General features: G+C 38.7%; 1 protein-coding gene across 2 annotated transcripts in view; it reads right to left on the bottom strand.

The window, feature by feature from the left end:
- The window catches only part of LOC149181897 (proteasome subunit beta type-6-like), a 271,961-nt gene extending 250,592 nt beyond the window's left edge, over positions 1-21,369 (bottom strand). For both annotated transcript variants that reach the window (XM_089416713.1, XM_089416714.1), the window contains exons 1-2: positions 21,142-21,369; positions 20,916-20,982 (exon numbers count right to left, since the gene is read on the bottom strand). In XM_089416713.1, the coding sequence (XP_089272839.1) occupies positions 20,916-20,982; positions 21,142-21,180 (106 nt within the window). In that variant the 5' untranslated portion in view covers positions 21,181-21,369. The remainder of the gene's footprint in view (positions 1-20,915; positions 20,983-21,141) is intronic.
- Positions 21,370-24,562: the final 3,193 nt, after the last annotated feature.

The following is a 24,562-nucleotide window of genomic DNA, read 5'->3' as shown; positions in this document are numbered from 1 at the left end:
CACTTACATATAAGTATCCTGTATACGTGCATTCTCTACTACAGTGGTATCAGAGCTTCTTGGTCCTCTGGCCAAACCGCGACACAGTCTATTCATTACTCCACCGTTCGTACAACCTGATGTTGCTCGTCTTTCCGTCCGTTGTTCCTTGCTCCGTGCACTTGTCTCCACCACAAGTCACTCTCCAGTTCGCATGCCACTTCTCATTGGTTCATTGTTAGTCATCTTGTGCCTTGCGCTGATTATCCACCATAACTTTTTGTCTGCCCCTTGCGTTTCGTCATCCCTGTGTTTCTTTCGCCAACGGACCAAATTAACCAGGTTGCTTGTGCAACGAATCATCCCCTCATTGTCATCTTCAGTCATGATTCCTATTGGACTCCAAATCATCAGTCTGCCCATGTTTCATCTGTTCACCTCACGTCCTCTGCCAATTGTCACCATGTTCCCTGACATCGTGTTCCAACAGTGGTCCGTTGCTTTTATTTCCACTGCTATTTCCCTGACCATCATGTCTTTTGTCCTTCGTCCTATCCCCCACCAGTCGTTATGTCTTCTGCCCATCATCTTGTCCTCCACCATACGAACAAAGTGCCATCGGCAACTATATAACTATATAAACTTATTTTATATATATATAGTTCAATATATAATTATATAAATTTATTATATAGTTTGTAATTATATAATTTATTAATAATTATAGAACTAATAACTATATAATTCAATTATATATTTAAATATATAACTATATATAGTTCAGTTATTAGTATAATAGTTAATCATCCTCTTTATATTATTATTATTAGCTTATAATTTTTAGATTTTTTGGCTCTGATTTTATGGGCACCAGCTTTTTGAGTAGTGCATCTTGGGAATGCACTATGTGCATCTACTTATGTAACTTTTATAATTAATAGAAAGTTACAATTTTTCCACAAAAAAAATAATTAGCTTATAATTAAATAATATATATAGTAAATACGATATTTAGGAGGAAGAAGTGGGTTCTACCAAGAAGAACAGGAACAAAATGGTGAATAATGATAAGTTACACGCTGACATAAATCGTTGCAAAGACAATTTTTGGTGAAAGAGAGAAGATAATGATTGCTTCCAACACCTTAGAAGGTGAAGCTTATGTTAATTTTTATGGTATGTTCTATGCTTACAACAATTACTTCAATGTCTTATTAGCCCAATAACAATTCCACTTCAGATTCCAATAGTAATCACAATAAACTTTAGCAGCAATCACTTAGTATTTACTTTAGATCATCATTGATAGTAATTGTAGATAGAACATCATCAACAATATGCACAAGAAGACAACCCAAGACAATGAACACAGAGATTTAGGCTAATGCCAGGGCAAAACCCCACAAGGGGGAAAACCCAACCAATCCTTCTTATTGATAAATATCAAATGTTCAGCAAAGAGAGAAGATCCAATTTAGTACAATGATGACAAAGTCAAAGTCAAGACTTTGACTATCCAAAGAAAGATGACCAACCAGAATCCAATGTCAAAATAAGAAGCCTAATCTGATCCAAATCAACCTCAGTCAAAGTCTACAATTCTAATATATGTCAACAGCAGTCAAAGTGCCCAAACTAGTGAAGTCAGCGTTGGTCAAAGTCCAGTCAACTGTCAAACTGCCTCCAAAGAGTTTGGTCAGAGCAGAGAGGAACTCGACCTCTTGTACTGGTCAAAGTCAACCCAAAACAGAGAGAACAGTCAAACTTCAGTCAATGCTTCTACAATCAAAGTCAACAGATCTACCTATAGAGTCAACCCTGGTCATCCTGACAGAAATCCTCGATTTGTGTGCCAATAGCTGCAGCCTACCTAAACATAATATTTCCAAGTCAAAACAAATTCAAACAGTCCCAAAATCTCCTAGGTCAATGCTGGTCAAAGGTGTTGAACAAAGAGATCAATGCAGAAGTTAAAACAGCCCAAAAAAACCCTTTGCACGAGTGGAGAAGAAGTAGCCTCAGATGTTGTACAAACCAATCAGAAGAGAAAAGATGATATGTTGAGTTGAGATGCCAAAATGAGAAGACCTTTAGGTGTATTTATATGAGACAATTTACGGATCAAGAGTTGTGTCTATTCACTAATGTGAGCCAACTTGTGGAGGGGAGGCCGACTTGAATTGACCAAAAGTGCCATTTGTAGGTGTGCGAAATTCCAATTTTCCTAGTGAAGAATGATGCCATCAAGGGTGTTCTATAGGTGTAAATGAGCCATCAAGGAGGGGGTTTCCAAGAGGCGGAAATAGCCCCTAGTTGCACTCTTTAACAGCTTATGACTAGTTCCTCTAGTGGAAGAAAAAATGTGATGTTTGTATTTTTCATTGGCAAGGGTTTACAACAGCGTTATTAAAGAGATTCCATGATGAGGACAATGACAACCTATACAATAAATTTATACATCTCAAGCAGAAGGAGATTGTAAGTGATCATACCCATGAATGGAAAATATTAGCAATACAGATTCATTAAGGTGCAGCTATTAACTAGCAGTTGCCCCTAAAGGTGCAAAGATACACCGAAGGTATGGAAGATGTGGAAAATTTAGCTTTCATCATTTGAGTCAATTCATAATTATCTTTAGTTTTCCATGACTAATTAATGGGAGACAATTTATGCGAGCTATGCCATGAATTCTACAATATTTTTATCATTGATACTTACAATTTTCTTTAGATAAAAATAATAGTGAAAGTTTATGAAATTTTATTGCAAATGAGAAAGGATATTTAATGGTTCTTTTATAAATCCTATCCACACTTCCTTACCTTTATTCTATCTAAAATGATTTTTTACTTAGCATTAGTGCATCATTTATTTTTTCCATAAATAGCAACAAGAGTTAAACTCCAGAGAGCCCATTGTTTCATTATGTTCATGGAAAGATGCATCTAGGATTATCTTGTTCTTATAGCACATGTTAAATTTCCTATTTAGAAGGTTCAAAAAATTTATTAATGCTATATTGTCATTGTAATGAACTATCAAGGTTGTGCAAACATAAAACATAGAGCTTTGTATGGATGTTTATGGTGGAAAACAATTATTGGTAAAATTGTCAATAATTTTTTTTTTTTTTTTCACAAAATTTTGCCAAAAAAATTGTATTTTAAAATTTTATACAAATATTAATAAAATAATATTTTAATAAATAATAATGGCAATATTCGTAAAAATTTTCCTACACTAAAATAGAAATTGCAAAAACTTTCTCGAATAATATTTGCAAAACTTTAAGGAGTTTGTTTTTTCATCTTTGTAAACGTTAGGAAAGTAAGTGTTTTTTAAACTTTAAAAAGGTATTGTTATGTAATAATTAAAACTATTTTAAAGGAAAGAACCAGAATTTAAATTTTGAAGTATAATTTTTTATGATTTAAAATATTAAAATGAGATGAAAAGGCTGACGTGTTTAATTTTTTTTGTGTTTATGCTACGGTTGAATCAGATGTGCTAATACAATCATTTCGAACGAGGTCACAGATCCGAAGTCAAATAGTAAAAAAGCTAAGAAGTAAAAACAAAAATGAAAACGAACTGCAGTACACCGTCCACAGTTGGTGAATCGCGGCCGGACTTTAAATGTCGGGGGCATGTTTTGGGAGACGGCCAGAGAAACTCACGCACAATTAAGGTAATACAGAGGATATTGGTTAGTTGTTTCACATATGGCTGGCAATATTTACAGGGGTTCACTTGCTTCTGGCATTCAAAATGATGAAGAATTTTCTTTCTCGTCATGGATTGAATTCTCCAAGTTAGAAGACGGGCATGAAAGGATTGAATCCTCCAAGTTAGAACACGGGCACGAAAATAACGTTCGCTATTCCACAGGCGAGAATATATCATCGGATTTTCTGCTTTCCGGATTCAGTTTGTACAAGTGTTAACGAGAGCGCACTGTGCGGCAGCGTGGATTGCCTCCTATTGAAGAGGCTAGACATGCAACAAGGCTTATTGAACAAAAGAACAAGTTCAACATGTCATCATTCACCAAGGAAGATGAAAACCAAAAACAATACTCATATAAAGAGATAAACAAATGTAGATATTGTGGAGACAAATGGTCATCAAGACATAGATGCCTCAATAAGAAATTATATACTTATGAAGTGGAGGAGTCAGACACTTCAAGTAATGAGTCAGAGAAAAGGATAAAGAAGAAAAACAATTGTCGCAAGTGTGGGCAAGACTAGACACCAGGACATAAATGTGAAGACATGTCCTTATGCTACTATAAAATAGTAGATGGAAGGCAAGTAGAAGTACAAAATCCTGATGAAGACATCACTATAACGTACAATGCAGATTCAGACCCTAAGGAAACATCACAAAAAGCATCATTAGCTACAATCTCATGTGTCCAACAAAATCAGGATGAAGAAAGCAATTTTTCAAAAGACCAAAAACAACAAGCGACTACAAAATACATTCCACCACACCTTTGAAAGCAAAGAACCCAGTCTCCAAGAAGAAAGAACACTAAGCTTACACGCCACCGACAAACATGACAAGGAGATTACAACCTAAAACCCTGAAGTTTAAAGGGATCATAAGAGACAAAAATGTCAATATACTTGTAGATTTTGGCAATACTCATAATTGTATAAACATTGATCTTGCTAAACAACTTAATCTTTGTGTGTGCCCAATCAAGGGCCTAACCATGACTGTCGCTACTGGGCAAAAGTTCAAGGAAATAGGAGAATGTCATAAGGTTTCAATCCAAATACAAGAACTAGAACTACAGACAAAATTCTATGCCCTACCACTCAAAGAAATGGATATAGTGTTAGGTGCAGAATGGTTAACGAAGTTAGGAAGCTATACTACAAACCTTGAAGAACAGTTCATGGAGTTTAATTGGCAAGGTCAACACTATAAATTATATGGAACTCCTCCTGGTCTCCTCCTAGACAAAATCATCCCACATCCTACTCCAACCAGAAAAATGATCTCTTGCAACAATGCCATCTATGAATCCATCCCACTGCTTGGTAAAACCTTGTCGTCTTGACCAACTGGTCCTCAGGGATAACCTCTCCCACTGCAGCCAACTCATCTCTCACTTGTGTGATCTTGGTAAGGTATGAGGTCATTGTGTCAATCTTGGTCATCTTGGTGTTTCTTAGTTTCTCACGCAACACCATCTTCCTGTTCCCATTGGTGCTATGGTAAAGTGTAATCAGGGACTCCCACATCTCATAGGCAAACTTCTTCCCTGATACATGAGGTATAAGGTGGTCTTTCACTGCATCTAGAAGGATCCTCTTAGCCTTGACATTCCGCTTGTTGAATTCTGACAACTGAACAAGATCAGTAGGTGGAACTACTACACTCTCTACAATATCCCACAACTCAAACTCCTCAAGCAACAAGGTTATCCTCTCCTTCCAGGAACCAAAATTTTTAGCCCCATTCAACCTATCCTCCACCCTCAAGTAGTAGCCATTTGACCCCCACAACCAACACAACTTCTCAATCACTAAAAACTTGTAAACTCCTCCCTCTCAATCACTAAAAACTAGTAAACTCCTCCCTCTCAATCACAAATCTCTGTTATATAGGCAGTTTTATGCTTGTTGTAGGTTCATTGTTTATCAATTGAGGTTCACAAGTGCTCTGATACCATGTAGAAAATTTTCCGATATTTGTAGCCCCTCTGCTTTTAGTTTGTTTTGCATATCATTTTTATGCTTGTTGTAGGTTCATTGTTTATCAATTGAGGTTCACAAATGCTCTGCTACCATGTAGAAAATTTTGGGTTGCATGTAGCCCCTCTGCTTTTAGTTTGTTTTGCATATCAGTTGAATGCCCAACCCCATAGTTCATTGCATATTTAAACATGAAATACAAATTAAAATTAAAACACTGCTAGGCTACCACTACTTTCACTTTTCCGCTGATAAGAAACATTTCACAAGCACACTCACAAAATTTGAGACAGAATTTTGGTCAATCTCAGACCCTGGAAATGTTGAAAAGTGTAACTAGGTTCGGTCTTCATAATGACATGTAATTATGACCTTATGTAATAAGATGTAAAGAAGAAAAATAAATTATTATATTGACTTGCTTCATGGGTTTAATGAGCGAGAGATTTTGTTTTTGAGTCAAGACTCCCATTGAGAGTCTTTAGGATTTATTTGTCATCAAGTCATAAAATGTTAGTCATGGTCATGTAATAAAGTCATGTTACACTTTGTAAAAAGGTCAAATTTGTCTATGTAAAGTATCCTCCAAGACCTTGTCACTTATCCTCTTCAAGTCGACCTACAACGATGAAAGAACATGCTGGAAGAAGTCGGCCTAACCTCTAGGGATCATGTCGGCCTAAAGGACATGTGTAGAGGTGTATATATAAGCCACACTCGACCTCACTTAGGACAAGAAACTCGACAAGCTTTCAGTCAAGCAGAAGTGCGAAGAAAGGGTGAAGGAGTGTGAAGAAGAGGCTACAAAGAGAAGTGCGAAGGAAGGACAAGAAGGTTTCTTCTCGGCATATCGAAGAGAGATTCTTCTGGATCAACGAAGAAAGAGATTCTTCTAGGCAATGCGAAGGAAAGGTTTCTTTTGGGGCAACAAAGGAAGTTTCTTATAGGGTAGCGAAGAAGAAGGTTTCTTCTAGGCAAGCGAAGGAGAGGTTTATTTTGGGCAACAAAAGAAGGATTCTTCTAGGTGACCGAGATAGAGATCTAGAGACCGAGTTTCTCTAGAGAAGATCAGTGAAAGCCTAGAGACCGAGATTCTCTAGAGGAAGCCGAGAAAGAGCAGTGTGAAGAATAGAGACCAAGTTTCTCTAGAAGGAGCCGAGAAGAGCAGTTCAAGATCAAGAAGGAAGTCGAGAGAAGGAAGAGGCAAAGCATCAAGGTTAGTGACAAGGTTCTTGGGAGGATACTAGAGTCAAGGGTCTGTGTCATGGTCTTGGTACTCGTCAATTGAAGATCTAGAAGAAGAATTTTGATCGGGTTTTCCTCTCAAGAGGTGAGAGGTTTTGGCCCTGGCTGACAAGCCTACATATTGTGTCACTTGTCTTTTATTGTGCATATTGGTAATTGTACTGATGAAAAGAACACAATAATAACACAACGTACGCCAAGAAGTAAAAGTATATCACAAGCAATTATCAAGCAAAGAAATCTTTTAACTATCCATGCCCTAGATTTCTCAACATGGTATTAGAGCTTAGGTGTTGAAGTCAAAAAGGGGCATTCAAAGCAAGTTGACACATGAGAATCGAGCTTCATAGAAAGGTCAAAGCAAGTCGAAGAACTCCAAGCCATCCAATCAAGCATCGAAGAAGGATCATAGCAGATTCAAGGGCTACCAAGGACAAGATCTTCAAAACCCTAGATCAAAGAAATCTACACCAACAAGAGTCTTGAAACCATCTTCAAGAAAGAAGGAAGACTAAATCATTCAAGGAGGATCGTGAATCAAGCTCTCTCTTATCAATCTCTCAAGAATCCTCTATCAACATCAAGATTAAGGAGGAAGCAAGCATCAATCTCTCAAGTAAGTCTATGACTATATCTAATAATAACAAAATATCTTTTTGCAAGGAAAGCAATAAATTGGTTGGGGCTGTAAATTTCCTTGCATGGAAGAAAAGGACAAACCTAAATCTTATTGAGAATGAGGTCATGGATCACATAAAGGGATCAATAACCCAGCCTCCAAAGGAAGATACTCAAGCACATGCTAGATTCATGAAGGGAGAAGTGAGAGCCCAGAGGATTCTTATAGAATCTATAAAAGACTCTCTAATCCCATATGTATCAAAATTGGAGACTACAAAAGCTATATATGACAAATTGGTAGAGTTGTTTTCCGTAAGTACTATAGGAGAAGTAATCTCATTAAGGCAAGAACTCTACAAACTGAAGATATCCAAGGAAGATGGAATAGCCTCATACTTTATGAGGATATCAAAAATTCGAGATCAACTACAAGAACTAGGAGAAGTCATGTCTGATAGAGAGATGACCATAGTGGTACTAAATGCACTACTGGAAGAATGGGGTAACTTCACTTCAAGTTTATATGGGAAGAAAGAGACTACTCCATTTCAAGATCTATGGTCACTCTGTAAGATCGAAGAAACCAGACTGAAGGCAAAGGTTGATGTCGGACCAAATGAGCAGAATCAAGCATATGCTGCTATGGCAAGAAAGAAAGGGAAATTTGGAAAGTTCGGTCCTCAAAAGAAAAGGAGGAACATGGATAAGGTAAGATGCTATGGATGTCAAGAACTTGGGCACTATAGAAGAGATTGTCCTAAACGTAGTAAGGACAAGAGGAATAGGGAAGAAGCCCACATTACTGAAGAAGTGAAAGAGCCTGAGTCAAAGAAGTGTAAGAATGAAGAAGTAAAATATCTCTACTATGACTGAGATGATCTTCTTCATTAGAAGGTACTTTTCACTTGTAAATTATAGATAGGAAGCAATGTATATAAGATAGGATGCATCAAATTAGAAAATAGCATCGTGATAGAAGCATTAGAAGTAAGAGCTCGTGACATGAGTAGCAGAAATAATGTCTGAAAGAAATTCTATTGAGTACAAAGAATAAGAGCTCTTGGAAACCTCACTGAAATCCCAAGTGATACTTATAGAAAGAAGTAGAGGTCATCATCAACTGGGATCATCATACAATAGTCAATAAGGAAACATATGTTGGGTGAGGATATGAAAGATTCTCAAGTTTCTCTAATGGAACCCTCATCGAAGGATTCACCGATCGAGAAAGGAAACAAGAGTTTCATCGGGAATTCAAACTCGTGGGATTCAAGGGATGATGGTATTATGACATAGCAAGAAAGCAGGTCTAAAGGAGAAAGTTCTTTCGTTCAAATAAAGTTGCAACAGGAAGTTTAGATGACCGAAAGGAAAGATGAGGTATGTATGCTTACATAGAAAGTCATGTCATATGGTTGCAGAGAATATGGATCACTATTTCCATTTTGGGAAATATGATCAAGAGAAGAAGGGATCTCCTCCTACAAAAGATTGCAGAAAGGGATAAATCACACTAGATGAAATCAACATAATATGTTCTCATAGGAATCATGAGGAAGCTGACCACAATTGAGGAACTCTGATTAGAAGCTCCTGGGGATAAAGTGTGAAAAGAAAGGAAGAGATCATAAAATATGCAACAAAGGTAGCAAGCATTCAACATCCTAAGTCCAAGAAGATTTGACTAGAATATCTCCCAAAAAGATATGAAGACTTTGATAGGAGTCAGAAAAAGATGGAGACCCTTGACAAAAGATATCTTTGGGAAATGTGTCAATCTACATGCAAGATGTTGATACCTACAAGAAGATGTCATGATGAAAGACCATCACAAAGGTAATTTTGATTTAAGTGTTCATTTCTTTATTTTGAACTAATATCTGGATGGGGTTATGTAGGACTGCCTAAGGGAAGATCTGTGGATGACTTCCAAGAGGACCATATTGAAGGATGTAAGATCCTTTCGGAAAATATGGCATGAAGGCAGAATGACATAAAGCAAAGGCCAAATGAAAAATCTGATGGATCACTTTCTGATGAGATGAGGACATGACTAACTCATGGATGAAAGTGATGGATGGTCTATGCCCTATGAAGGTGACCCAAAAGATGAAGACTCCATGACAAAAGAAATTGATGACATCGAAGAAGAGAGGAGTTCTTCAGGCAGCTTGTTGTTCCACATGAGGAGTTGTTGTAGGTCCCTAGTTAAGAGGGAGCCTGAAAAAGAAGTTTCTTACTTGGAAGAAACTTGGAAATTCCTAAGCCAAGAGGGAGATTAGGTACATTCCTTTTGGTAGGAATGAGTACATTCCTTTATTGGAATATGTCCTCCCTATTTGAGAGGGAGAGATAGACATGTCATTTTGGTCTTCACTTGGGAAGACAGAATGGAGGATTGGGTAATCATTTGGCATCTGATACTCTTCAGGGATGAGATAGGGCATCCAATGGAAGAGTAGTCATGGAGGACCGATATTCTTTGAGGGCTAGGGAGTCCAAGATAAGAATAGTCCTCATGGAACATACCCTGAGAGAACCTGGGTGGGGTATGTTCCGAGAGAGACAATGATGAGGGTGTCTATAAATCATTGGTCTCACCAGCATTGAGCTCAGATCTTGTGGAGATAAGGAGTTGTTAGTCAAGGCCTTGCTATGTAACAATGTTGGTTGATATGATGTTATACAAATGAGTTACCAATCCGAATTCTTCTTATGAGAAATTCTTCATATTGAGAAAGTCCAAGTACCATTATGAATACCTCCCTAGTTAAGAGGGATTGTTGAAAAGTGTAACTAGGTTCAGTCTTCATAATGGCATGTAATTATGACTTTATGTAATAATATGTAAAGAAGACAAATAAATTATTATATTGACTTGCTTCATGGGTTTCATAAGCAAGAGATTTTGTTTTTGAGTAAAGACTTTAGGATTTATTTGTCATCAAGTCATAAAATGCTAAACTCATGGTCATGTAATGAAGTCATGTTACACTTTGTAAAAAGGTCAAATTTGTCTATGTAAAGTATCCTCCAAGACCTTGTCACTTATCCTCTTCAAGTCGGCCAACAATGATGAAAGAACATGCTAGAAAAAGAAGGCCTAACCTCTAGGGATCATGTCAGCCTAAAGGACATGTGTAGAGGTGTATATATAAGCCACATTCAGCCTCACTTAGGACAAGAAACTCGACAAGCTTTCGGTCAAGTAGAAGTGTGAAGAAAGGGTGAAGAAGGAGTGTGAAGAAGGGGCTGCAAAGAGAAGTGCAAAGGAAGGACAAGAAGGTTTCTTCTGGGCATAGCAAAGAGAGATTCTTCTGGATCAGCAAAGAAAGAGATTCTTCTTGCCAGTGCAAAGGAAAGGTTTCTTCTGGGGCAACGAAGGAAGTTTCTTTTGGGGCAGCGAAGAAGAAGGTTTCTTCTAGGCAAGCGAAGGAGAGGTTTCTTTTGGGCAGCAAAAGAAGGATTCTTCTGGGTGATCAAGATAGAGATATAGAGACCAAGTTTCTCTAGAGAAGATCAGTGAAAGCCTAAAGACCGAGATTCTCTAGAGGAAGCCGAGAAGAACAGTTCGAGAGCAAGAAGGAAGTCGAGAGAAGGAAGACGCAGAGCATCAAGGTTAGTGACAAGGTTCTTGGGAGGATACTAGAGTCAAGGGTCTGTGTCATGGTCTTGGTACTCGCCAATTGAAGATCTAGAAGAAGCATTTTGATCTGGTTTTCCTCTCAAGAGGTGAGAGGTTTTGGCCCTCGCTGACAACCCTACATACTGTGTCACTTGTCTTTTATTGTGCATATTGATAATTGTCTTGTTGAAAAGAACACAATAATAACACAACGAAGAAAAGATCATAAGCTAAGAAGTAAAAGTATATCACAAGCAATTATCAAGTAGATAAATTATTTAACTATCCATGCCCTAGATTTCTCAACGGGAAAAACCCACAAGGATAAAACCAGTTATAAGGAGGATTTCATTTGCTTATCTCAGACAATTTTTACATAGCACTAAATACATTTCAAGTACTTGTCTCTCCCTTGATGTTTGTGTCAGTCCTCTAGGAATTCGTTCCTCTTTCTGGAAATGTGTGCCACTATTCAGCAATCACTGCATAGAAAAAACTTGCCACTATTTTCTCTTCCAGATCTAGAAAACCATGCCACTGTTCAGCATACTAACCCAAAATTTGGTGCCACTTCTCAGCGTGCAAACACCTTGATTTCAACGTTGTCAGATGAGGAATCCCTCAATTTTTGTGTCAGTCTTCTCTGCTACAAATGCATTGATAACTCCTCGAAATGTGTGTTGTCATTCTACTATTTCCTACTCGAAATGTGTACCTCTGGCAACACTTAATAGCCCCCAAAAAACTCACTGAGAATCTTCCCTCAGCACCTTGAAATTCACACTGAACGTCCTGAAAATTAGCGTTGAGTATGAACTACTTCACCTTGGACTACATGACACATTCACTGCCTTCAAACTCAGGCCTGTGATTGATTTTTCTCCTTGTTGTAACTCAATTTCTCTCCCTAAGCAATGATGTCTTAGCCTCCTTATTCTCTTCCTCCTCTCTTCACTTCTCCAACAAATGCACATGGAAAATAATAGTTCTCTTTTGCCTTTTTCCCCTTTTTAGTCTCATTATGTTGAGAGAACCTTATCCCTAACATTAAGGGCTGAAATTAGATCTCAGCGCTCCTTGATCAAGGGTGGAGATCTAATCTCCCTTTGACCCCCTTTTTATGTCTCCCCCTTCATTAATGAACCTCCCTAGTCGCTTTATTAAGTTGTTGTACCTTGTACCTATTTTCACATAACGTCACTTTAAAAACGTAAAGTAACTTTAATAATATAAAGTACTATTTACTTTCTTGTTAATTTTAGGATAACAATGGTATGTTCTATGCATAGCGCAATTTTACTTCAATTTTATTTTAGCCCAATATCATATCCTATATAGCAGTCACATCAGCATGATAGTAATGCAGATAGAACATAAACAATAACAGTAGAAGACAAGCCAACACAAGAGGACACAAGATATGGCACCAGCCAAGGACAAACCCCAATGTGGGGAACCCTTGATCAATTCTTCTTATAATTCTTCAAAAGTTCAGCACAAGAGAGCGCACAATTTACAATATTCACTTGCCCAAATTGATCTGTCAAAACAGCAGAAACAGAAAGCCCTAACCAAAAAGTCAACGCTGGTCAACAAGGCTGAAATTGACTTCCCAAATAGCTCGATCAACCTTGGTCAACTCGGCCTCCAACAACAAGATAATGCAGCCCAAAACAGTCCAAAAATAACTAGTCAAATATGGTCAACAAAAGTCAACACAGCAACCTGAATTAGGGCAGTCAACACTGGTCAACGCAAGGGTCAAACTGCCTCGGTTTTTGTGTCCAGAACAGTGGCCTGCCCAAACAGAAGTCTCCCTCATAAAACCGAAGTCAAACAAGGTCAACACTGGTCAAAGTCAGCCTCCTGAAATTTCGGCCTCCTGAAATTTCGATCTCCTGAAATTTCGGCCTCCTAAAATTTCAGTCAAATGTGATCAATGAAACAACTAGAAAAGACAATCTTCCTTTCACACATGTGGAGAGAGAGAGAGGCCCAAAAATCGTACCCAATCAAGATGAGAGAGAGAAAGATGAATGAGATGAGATGCCAAAATGAGGAGGAGGCACCTTGTATGCAACATTGAAGCCTGGAGAAGGCTAATTTGATGGTTGGCCACCTTGACAATTTGTCCATAATCAAAATAAATTCATAACTTCATTTGTACATGTCAGAATGGGATGATCTTTAGATCAATCCTACACCTCTCGGAAAGAGGAATCCAAGAAAAATATCAGTTGCCTCATAAGAGCTGTCCAAAGTGATGTTTGGCCCTAGTTGCCAAATTTAACACTCCCTCTCAACTAGGGAGAACATCACTTGCCAAATTGTCTGACAATTTGTACCATCCCTGTCACTGCACTGCTCTGCTCTGTTGAACCATGAAGAAATAAGAAATGATCGAGAATGTATCATACCATTCTCCACTAACCTGAAGTCAGTCTCCAACAACAGAGTGTGTCATACCACTCTTAACTGACCTGTAGTCAGTTTCCATTGATCTCATCGGTAGTACACGATGCGTCCATCGGTAGTACTATGGTCCCTATCCTCATTTCCCTACTCATTGGCCAGATGAGAGGTACTTCCCATGAGTCCCGGACTGCATGGGTAGGATGTGCCAGCAGGAGAAGGTGAACCATTCATCCTGCTCATATGCCATAGGGGAGGGTGAACCACTTAGCCTATGCATATGCCACCATGGGGTATCACAGGGGAAGGTGAACCATTCACCCTGTACACAGTGCACCACTAGGGGAGGGTGAGTCACCTTATGGTCGCTCATCGCTCCAAGAAGTACCCCAAGCCCCCCGGAGCTCCCAGAGCTCACTATCCATCTCATACAGGACCCTCATAAGAGGGTCTCTCCACGACTCCAAGTCGTTCACAGAAGGTTAAGAATTTGACCTTCCCGAGGGGCTTTGTAAGAATATCGACGACTTGCTCATCGGTCCCAATATGATGGAGCCTTATTGCTCCCCGTTGTACCATATCCCGGATAAAGTGGTACTTGATATCAATATGCTTGGAGTGATCATGAAACACGAGATTCTCAAAAAGATGAATCCCAATCTGGTTGTCACAGAAGATTACGGTGGTAACCAACACATGTCCAAACAGCTCACTAAAGAGCTTCCTCAATCAGACAGCTTCACAGGAGGCCAAAATAGCAGCAATGTATTCAACCTCGGTTGTGCTTAAAGCAACTGAGTTCTGCTTCCTACTCATCCATGATACTGAAGCAGAACCTAGAGAGAAGCAACATACTGATGTGCTTTTGCGATCCACCACACTGCCAGCCTAGTCTGCATCAGAGTAACCATGGAGCCTCACATTCCCAGCAGTGTATCTCAGTCCATAAGTGATTGTGCCCCAGAGATATCTCAAGAGATTCTTGGCAGCAATCCAATGTATATGATGAGGCTCAACCATAAACTGACTCAATGTGTTCACTGCAAAACATATGTCTGGATGGGAGTTCACCAAGAACATCAGGGCCCCTATGAGTTGACGATACTCAAAAGGATTTCCCAAATCGGGCCCGGCAGCACTTCCACATAACTTCTTGAAGTTAAGTTCCATCGGAGTAGTCACAGACTTGCAGTCCACCATCCCAAATCTTTCAAGTAGCTTCACAACATATTTTCCTTGAGAAAGGAAAATCTCCCCTAGCTTTTGCCAAACCTCCAACCCTAGGAAGTAATGCATCAGTCCTAGGTCCTTGATATCAAATTTGGAAGCCAATTCTCTCTTACATTGATGAATAAGAGGGTTTGCACCTGTCAGAAAGAGATCATCCACATAGAGTACCAAGATGAGAGGTCTATCATTCTCAACCTTAAAGTAAAGGTTCAAATCAACTTCACTTCTTGTAAATCCCAGCTTCATCAGATAGCTATCGATCCTCTCATACCAAGCCCGGGGTGCTTGCTTCAACCCATAGAGGGCTTTCTTCAACCTGCATACATGTGTCTGACGATCTTGAACTTCAAACCCCTCAGGTTGTTCCACATAGACTTCCTCCTTAAGTGAACCATGCAAGAAGGCAGTCTTGACATCCATCTGGTGTAGATTCCATCCTTGCAAGGCAACAAGGGCTATAATCGAACAGATGGTGGTGTAGCGAGCAATGGGTGCAAATATCTCATCATAATCTACACCTTCCTTTTGAGAGAAGCCTCGAGCAACAAATTTGGCCTTGAACTTCTCAGCACTTCCATCAACACCATGTTTGATCTTGTAGAGCCATTTAGAGGTAACAACAGATTTGTCTTAGGGTCTAGGGGCCACATCCCAGACATCATTCTTCATAATTGACTCATACTTTGTTCATATCATCCTTCCATACTTGTTGCTTCACAACTTCTTCGAATGAGCAAGTTTTATACTGAATAATGGTGCTCATAGCAGTTAAGTACCCTTGGTACCTATTTGGCTTCTTGCTTTCACGAAATGTCCCCCTCGATGCAACATGTCTCTCAACATCTTCGAGAGTTCACCTCAAGCCACGAGGGTCTCCTTTTGGAGGAGGGCTCATGAGGAGGAGGATCAATGGGATCCATCAATTCTTCAACATTGGGCATCGTCTCATCCTGCGAATCTCCCTGATTTCCTGCATTTGCTTCTTTGTCCTTCCTTGGAATAAGAAGGCTGCTAATCTTCCTTAGGGCAACATCCTCATCGAAGGTGACATCATGATTCAACTCTACTCTTTGACCAAGCACATAGATTCTATATGCCTTAGAAGTTTCATTGTAGCCCACAAAAGTTCATTTCTTCTCAAATGCCTCCAATTTACTTCTCTTTTCTTTCGTCACATGAAAGTATACAGGACTACCAAAAAATTCTAAAATGAGAAACATCAGGTTTCTTACCGGTGAAAACTTTTTCGGGAATTTTGGAGTCCAATGCTTGATGAGGGCATCGATTTTGAACGTACACAGCAGTGTTGTCAGCTTCTCCCCATAGGAACTTTGGAAGTCCTTGATCATGAATCATGGCACAAGTGGCTTCTATAATGGAACGATTCTTTCTTTCAGCAACACCATTTTGCTCAAGAGTATATGCAATAGTAGTCTCCCTCTTGATGCCAGCTTCCCTACAATAATCATTGAATTCATTTGACTCATACTTAGTTCCATTATTGGTCCTCAATATCTTGATCTTCTTCCCTGTTTGATTTTACACCAAGGCTTTGAAGGCACGGAACCATGAGAATATTTCGTCCTTCTTCTTCGAAATATATTCAAGTTTTGTGAGAGAAGTCATCCACAAAGACAACATAATATAAATATCTTCCTAATGATGTCACAGGCAACATACCAGATAGATTAGAATGAACCAATTGCAAAATGTTTGTGGTCTTGCTATCACTTGAGGGGAATGGTCCCCTTGTATGTTTTCCCTCGGCACATCCCTAACATACACCTTCATGCTCTATTTTGAATTCGGACATACCTGTAACCATCTTCCTTGCATCGGGTAGAGCCTTATAGTGAAGATGAGAAAACCTTCGGTGCCATAGTTCGAATTGAAGAGATGTGTCGCAAGACATGGCTCCCAGTGGACTTCCTCCAACTTGATATAAATTGTCAACCCTGAATCCAAGAGTAAATGCTTCTTTAAAATTTCTTTTCCACACACATACCTTTCCATCGATGAATGCCACCTTGAATCCTTTGTCTCCCATCGCCGAGATAGACATTAGATTCTTCTTTAGATTGGGTACATATAGTACTTCTTGAAGATGAACAATGTTACCTTGATTCAATTGAAGGGTAACATTCCCAACTTCCTTCACAAGATAGGTGACATTGTCTTCAATGATAATTTCCAAATTTGTATCCTTCTCTATCAGATTTGAAAGAGCTTCCTTGTACCCCGTGAAGTGCCTTGAGACACCACTATCAATCAACCAATTTCCCAAAGTATCCAAAGGAGAGGTAGTAGAGAGGGCAGATATAAGATAAAATTCCTTCTGCTTAGAATTTACAACATTAGACTCATCATAGCTAGATTTTCTTGTTCTTTTAGAAGCTCGATCATTTTCAAGTTGAGTAACGGAAGCATTCATTTTCCCTTTGTTGTTAAACATGCCATTCCTTTGATTATTGTTGTTGTTGCCCCTGGAATGATTGTGATCATCATCATGAGATGTGTCCCTTCTATTTGGACACTCCCTGGCATAGTGACCAAACTTGTTGCAAATGAAGCATCTTCCTTTTCTTCCATTTTTGAATCCCGGTCTTCCTTGACTTTGCTTCTTTGAACATGCATTGTTCTTCCTCTTGGCATGAGCGGAGAATGCGGTAGGATTATTCTTATTCGAAGGCATCTCCAATTCCATCATCCTTGTTTCTTCTTGAAAACATCTAGTCAGCAATTCTTCAAAACCTAGAATTATGTCGTTATTGAGAATAGTAGTGTTGAACACATGCCATTCGAGAGGAAGACCTCCAAGGGCAATGAGAGTGAGCTCCCTGTCAGCAATAGCTTCACCAATCGAAAGAAGATCATTTTTTATCTCGGTAATCCTCATGAAGTAGGATTGAATATCCTCACCTTTTCCCTTCTTTATATCCTTCAGCTTGTTCTTGAAGAAAATAATTTGATTTGCATTGCTAGATTTGAACATGCCAACCAACCTGTCATATATCTCCTTTTAGTCATTGCTCTTCACTCTTGCTTGGGTTTTGTCTTCACCTCAATTCTGATACCATGTTAATTTTAGGATAACAATGGTGTGTTCTATGCTTAGAGCAATTTTACTTCAATTTTCTCTATTAGCCCAATATCATATACAGTATAGCAATCACATCAACATGATAGTAATGCAGATAGAACATAAACAATAACAGTAGAAGACAAGCCAACACAAGAGGACACAAAATATGGCACCAACCAAGGACAAACCCCAATGTGGGGAAACCCTTGATCAATTCTTCTTATAATTCTTCAAAAGTTTAGCAGAGAGACAGCACAATTTACAATATTCACTTGCCCAAACTGATCAGTCAAAACAGCAGAAACAGAAATCCCTAACCAGAAAGTTGACGATGGTCAGCAGGGCTGAAATTGACCTCCAAAACAGCTCGGTCAACTCGTCCTCCAACAGCAAGATAATGCAGCCCAAAATAGTCTGAAAAACCAGTCAAATTTGGTCAACAAAAGTCAACACAGCAACCTAAATTAGGGCAGTCAATGTTGGTCAACGCAAGGGTCAAACTACCTCGATTTTTGTGCCCACAACTGTGGCCTGCGCAAACAAAAGTCTCCCTCACAAAACCGAAGTCAGACAAGGTCAACGTTGGTCAAAGTCATCCTCCTGAAATTTCGGCCTCCTGAAATTTCAGTCAACTCTAGTCAACACAGCAGCGAGAAAAGACAGTGTTCCTTTCGCAAATGTGGAGAGAGAGAGGCCCAGAAATCCGTACCCAATCAAGATGAGAGAGAGAAAGATGAATGAGATGAGATGCCAAAATGAGGAGGCACCTTGTATTTATATGCAACGTTGAAGGTTGGAGGAGGCTAATTTGATGGCTGGCCGACCTTGACAATTTGTCCATAATCAAAATAAATTCATAACTTCATTTGTACATGTCAGAATGGGATGATCTTTAGATCAATCCTACACCTCTCGGAAAGAGGAATCCAAGAAAAATATCAACTGCCTCATAAGAGCTGTCCAAAGTGATGTTTGGCCCTAGTTGCCAAATTTAACATTTCTGGACCTTACAAAGTGACTAAAATTCACATGACTTCAATAAATCATAAAGTCACACACTAAAAAGGTGTCTCATGTGTTTTCCTGGGCCAAAAGCAAAAGGCACTAGGAAACCCCTCCTTGGTACCATTTTTCTCAACAACTATAATGTTCCCTATGGATTAACTGCCCAAGGGAGGACGCAATAGCCTATCCAACCCCATAGGGTATAGTCATTGTTAAAGGGCAAAACCCAATTATCCAATGTTTGGGGCATCATTGATTAAATATTGGGGTAGCTGGTGCCAAAAGCCCAAATTGGGGGTTGCACTTGCAACTCCTCACATATGAGAAAACCCCATGGGGAAATCTATAAATAAAGCAGAGTTGGAATCACTTTTCGAATTGCATTGAATTGTCTTTGTTTTCTTTGAGCCCGAGGCTGTGAGGGTTTTAAGACCCTTTCTTCTTGATTAATTTCAATGGAGGTGATCCCACCCTAGATAATCCCATCTAGTTTCGGTGGAGTTCATCCCACTCTAGCTAGACACGTTTTTTTCTCTGTTCTGGCACAAGCATATTCTCTTGGAGCATTTATGATCTGTTCTGGCTAACAAGGGAGCAATTTTCTGTGGACAAACGCTGTTCAGGAGCAGCAAAGGTTATCAAGGACAGCTAAGCATTGAAGGATGGCAAGTATTGAAGGAGCAGCGAGAAGGTTCTGTGTTGAACCGCAAGGCACAGGCAGCTGCAGGGCCGAAATTTCTGTTCTGATCAGCCCAAATTCTAGGCATTGCTGAGAACAGCAAATCTGTTACGGCAGCATTTTGAGGCAACACGAAGTTCGAGAATTTGGACACCCTGAACAGCAAGTAGCAGGACCAGCGCAAGGAGTTACACTGCCGTGGGTGGACACTGGAAACTCAGAGCAAGGGTAATCAAACAGATAAGCAATAGTTAGGCATTTAGTCTAGAAGTCACAGAATTGAGCTAGTCACAGTTACAATATTTGTCTACTGAATTTTGACATTGCACTCAGAACTATACTGGTGGTTTTTTGGTGGAATCAGTTTACTCTAACTTGGGCAATCAGCCCTAATTTGCTGTGGTTTTGCTGAAGAATCATACTACTGTTGGAATCCTTTTATTATTCAATGACACCTACTGTTATATGAATGGGTGAATGTGCACTGCTGTTGTATTATTCTTTTGATTTATTGAACACCCTAGTCAAAATTATAACCTTACCCTTGGACAAAAATTACCCTAGGACATTACATGGTCTTCAACAACTGGTCGTGGGACCCATAAGAAACACTACTTCAAAAATTAAACCTGAACCGGAATGGGGAGGATAACAATCATTCCTCCCAACCACCCAAAATAAACCCAATTGACACATATGGTACTTTATCCTTTAATAAAAATACTATGCCGAAGCAAATAATGAGCTAGATGAGTAAATAGATGACTCCTAGTAAGCTTGACCAATCAAACATCTATATCTCTGGCTTCATTGGCACTGATCAACGGGGAGTGTTTCACAGAATACTGTTTATGTGTTTACGTAGTTCAAACCCCATTAGCAATTTAAATGGTCTATGTTTGCCCGAACAGACAACATGTCTTCGTTTTTAGCTAGCAGTCAAGCCCAGATTTTCAGACTTGACTGCATCATCTTGTGAAAGATATGTAGGAAAAGTGAGCATGCTTAAAGATTGTCACCAACAGATACCACCCCATAGGTGCCCCAAGTTTGAGTTTCCCTGTTGGTTACATTCTCTATTTGTTGCTACCAGGGTCTATCTTCGTAGACGAAAATATACTTGGGTTTATGTATCTCTCCAGTAGCAATTCACTCCGGAAAAATATTTCCCAATGATTACTTCGAGGGTTCTTCAAGTTCTCCAACGAGACATGCGTGCAAATGCAGGGCTGCACTGTTTCTAGTTTCCAGGGACTGCAAAGGTTTATAGCAGACCAACACATGATCACCCATTCAAACCCCACGAAGTGAAACAAATAAGCTTACCCGTGCTTGTCCGCGAATCAGCTCCCAGAACCGTTCCTCCATTGTAGGTCACCCCGATAATTGTTGTCTGCAATAAGAAAAGTAAGGAAAAAGCGATATTGGTGTTGCACTCTAAAAGAAGACGTTTAGAGTATAAATGAAATGACGCCAAGGGAATTGGAACCGTGGCCAATGAAGAGGTTCGATTATATATCAGACATAACTATAAATCAAAGCTGGTATTTACCCCCAGGGAATGAGGAGCATTGATCCAGTCGATATCCATTGCCTTGGTATTCTATAAACCCTTGTCTTGGCCTCCCGAAACCTGGTTGTGCTCAACGAAACTAAAAAATTCAATATCTGAATAAACAGTGAATCAGGTTTTAAACTAACAAATTCAAATTCAGGTTTTAAAGGTGGCCATTAAATATATTTCAGAGGTATACAATTGTGTCGAGTGACTTGAGGACGAAGTTTTGTTTAAAACAAAAAAATAAAAAGAATTTAATTGTAACTTAGTTCGGTTGAATTTCATGGAATCACGCGTGATCGAATCTTTTGGATATATGTATATAAAATATTATATTAGGGTCTCCGATACGCACTAATATTGTTTCCGTTATAATAACAGTTTGTTTTTTGGAAATAAAGAAATAAGTTAACAGGCCAGATTTATTGAGTGAAAGTGTGTTGTTTTAGGAATAATTAGCAGGTAATCCAAGTTACATGATTTCTTTTAAATAATAGTAATGAGTGAGGTTTTATTTTACAGTGGAGTTTGGTTAGTTTTTCTACCTTGTAAAAGAAATAAGAAATGGAACATTAGATAACGAAATTTGATTAAAAATGTAAATTTAGAGTGATTTTTTTAAATAAAATTATTTAGAATTATTTAAGTGAAAGATTTCTCTTAGCAATGAAATAACTCAAAAAATAATAATATTTAGGAAACTCCACTAACTTATATAGCTCAGATTTTTGGCAACAATGAAATAATTCAGAAAAATTAACAATGTTTAGGAAATCCCACAACTCATATGACACAGAAAATAACAATATTTAGGAAATCCCACAACTCATATAACTGAGGTTTATTTTTAGGTTTTGGATTTCAATATATGATCAAAATGAATAAATTCAGATAACCAAAATGCTTTAAAAACACAATTCAAGCATGCACATTAAATCTAGAAATGCATAACCCTGATTGTGAATTGAAATTTGCAAAATCATTGTAGGAACCTTACTGTACCAGCATCACTATCCTTAAATCTACTCTAGACCATAGATATCAAACCAAAAGTGAAGCTCAACTATGATATCTACGTAAAATAACCAAGATATTCTCCAAATTATATCTCTCAATAACGTGGACAATGTTGCATGCAAGGGGTAATTCGTCCTCACAAACCAATAAGAAGTAATCTCCTTGAGAAAATGGCAATATCAAATTCAAAACAATGCACGTGAGTGCATGATGTAGCAGTCGGGGCGGTTGGTTTGCATGCCCCCCGGCCGCGTTCGAATCCTGCGGACGCTGCAGCGTATATGGTGATTCCGGTGATGGCGATTAAAATATGTTTCAATGTGACGGCTGTCAGCCTGTTCTGACACGCATACGTACCAAAAATATATGTAAAAAAGAGGGCCCATAATGCTTCTAAAGGGAACTAGCCCCTCCCATTTTTTAAAGTCAAATATCAAAACAAAGCCATGTGGGACTAAATGAAATCACTTTTAGTCTCCCAATTAAACGCCTCGTTCTATTTTTTTTCTAATAAAACATTTTTCACTTTATAACTAGATCTTACAGTCACGCATGCTTAGTTGGATGAATATGTAAGGGAGGTCTCTTATCCTATTTCTTTTGAATGAATCATATTATTTGGAGATGCCTAAGCTTAGGGTTAGAGGGAGGAATAGGTTCAACGTGGTGGGGAAGCTTTGCAGCGTCTAAGAACTAAGCTCAAAGAAAATGAGTGCAGGTGGAAGGATGGGCAAGAAGAATGAACAGGTTCGATGTGGTGGGGTGTAGTTGACAAGTACTCTTTGACAATGTTTCTAGTTTTATTGCAAGTTTATTTCTTGGATGTGTATATTGTATGAGCGGGTTTTTAGGAGTGAGGAGTATGTGATTATCCACTTGTGGAACATTGATGTTGCAGAGCTTAATTTTTCCTGGATGTATTTGAATGAATATGCAGAGTGTGGGAAATTTCTAGTTTTAACTGAGAATTATTTTTTATCTATTTTTTGTCATCCCTTGATCAGGGTTCTCTTAGATTTGATTCTATAATCAACGATGTTTTTTCTTGACTTATAGAGGATCTATTGAATATGTATGTTATTATTTCGATGGTTATGATGATATGGAGCAGTCAACATGTGGTTTTGGGCATATTATTTGCATAGATTAATTTTCTTAATTGTTTTTCTTCATGTTTATCGTGATCATAGGGGCTTAACTTGCAAATGCTTTGCATCATTGGTGCATCATTTGTTCTCCTACCTACGGGCAGTCTATTTTTTCCTATTCTTTGGAGAGTCGTTTTCCTACATTTTGCATGCAAGGAGATCTTTGAATTTCAAATTTAGCGTATTAATTAACTTGGCTAGTTGATTTTATTTAGGGTGGCAGTATCTATCTAGTCTTTATTGGATACATTTTCGGGCTTGGTGATCAAGGAATGGTCTCCATCGTTAGTGGTGACATCATTTGTTTTTTCAGCTAGTGTTGGTGTCATCCTTTATTACGGTGTCCTTCACTTGGGATTTCAAGGCATTTGCATTCACTTGGCCACTATAATTTTTATTTCTAAGATTCCTAGGAGTCTGTTTTGGTATTTTCGGTACACTTCTTGGATCTTTTGCCTTTGTTTGCACTAGGTGGGATGATTTATTTTGAATTGGTTTTTCTCCATTTGATCCTTTGGTAATCGTTTTGATACCTACCTTTGGACTTTTAGGTGGTTCATTATGAGGAATTTACTCCTTCATTTAGGAAGTGACATATCATTTGCTATTGGTATTAACTATGGGATTGTGGTTGATATATGATCGATGTATTTGGCATCCTACTTTGAATGTGTAGATATATTTGGATATGACCATCATCGATGGTATTATTGAGGTGATTTTGCTCAACTACTTTGGGTGATTTGTTCATCTACTAAAGGGGTTACATATTACATAATTTTTTGTTGTCTCCAGCTAGGTGGATGGCACATCCTGTCGTCTAACCATTTAGCTGTCATATGGGGTTGGCTGGCAGACACATTAGAAATATATGGTGTTTATTTTTGGTCCATTCATTTGATTGTGTTCCTTATTAACATTTTGACATCTTGTTTGGGTTTTAGTGGTGTTATCGGTACATGTTGGATGGCAGCACTTGGCTTGGTGGAAGGTCAGACAGAAGTCAGTGGCATGCAAGAGAATATCTTTGAGGTGGCTCTTATCCATGTGATCATGGAGGCAAAACTTTGATTTTATTTCCCATTATCAAGTGATCGGACTTTCAGGCACTCATCCATTGCAATGTCACCAACTTCCATGCCTGATAATTTCGAACATTTCGACAAACTAACTGCACTGGCTACACCCTCTTGGCCACCTTCTCGTTGCACACACAAAAGCAACCATGTTAGAGTTGCGAGTGAAATTCA

The sequence above is a fragment of the Pinus tabuliformis genome, chromosome 3_2, assembly GCF_031772625.1.
Source record: "Pinus tabuliformis cultivar Carrire ecotype Pingquan chromosome 3_2, CPIR1, whole genome shotgun sequence".
Classification (NCBI taxonomy): domain Eukaryota; kingdom Viridiplantae; phylum Streptophyta; class Pinopsida; order Pinales; family Pinaceae; genus Pinus; species Pinus tabuliformis.
The sequence above is the reverse complement of the archived record's forward strand: the minus strand, read 5'-3'. Positions and strand labels throughout refer to the sequence as shown.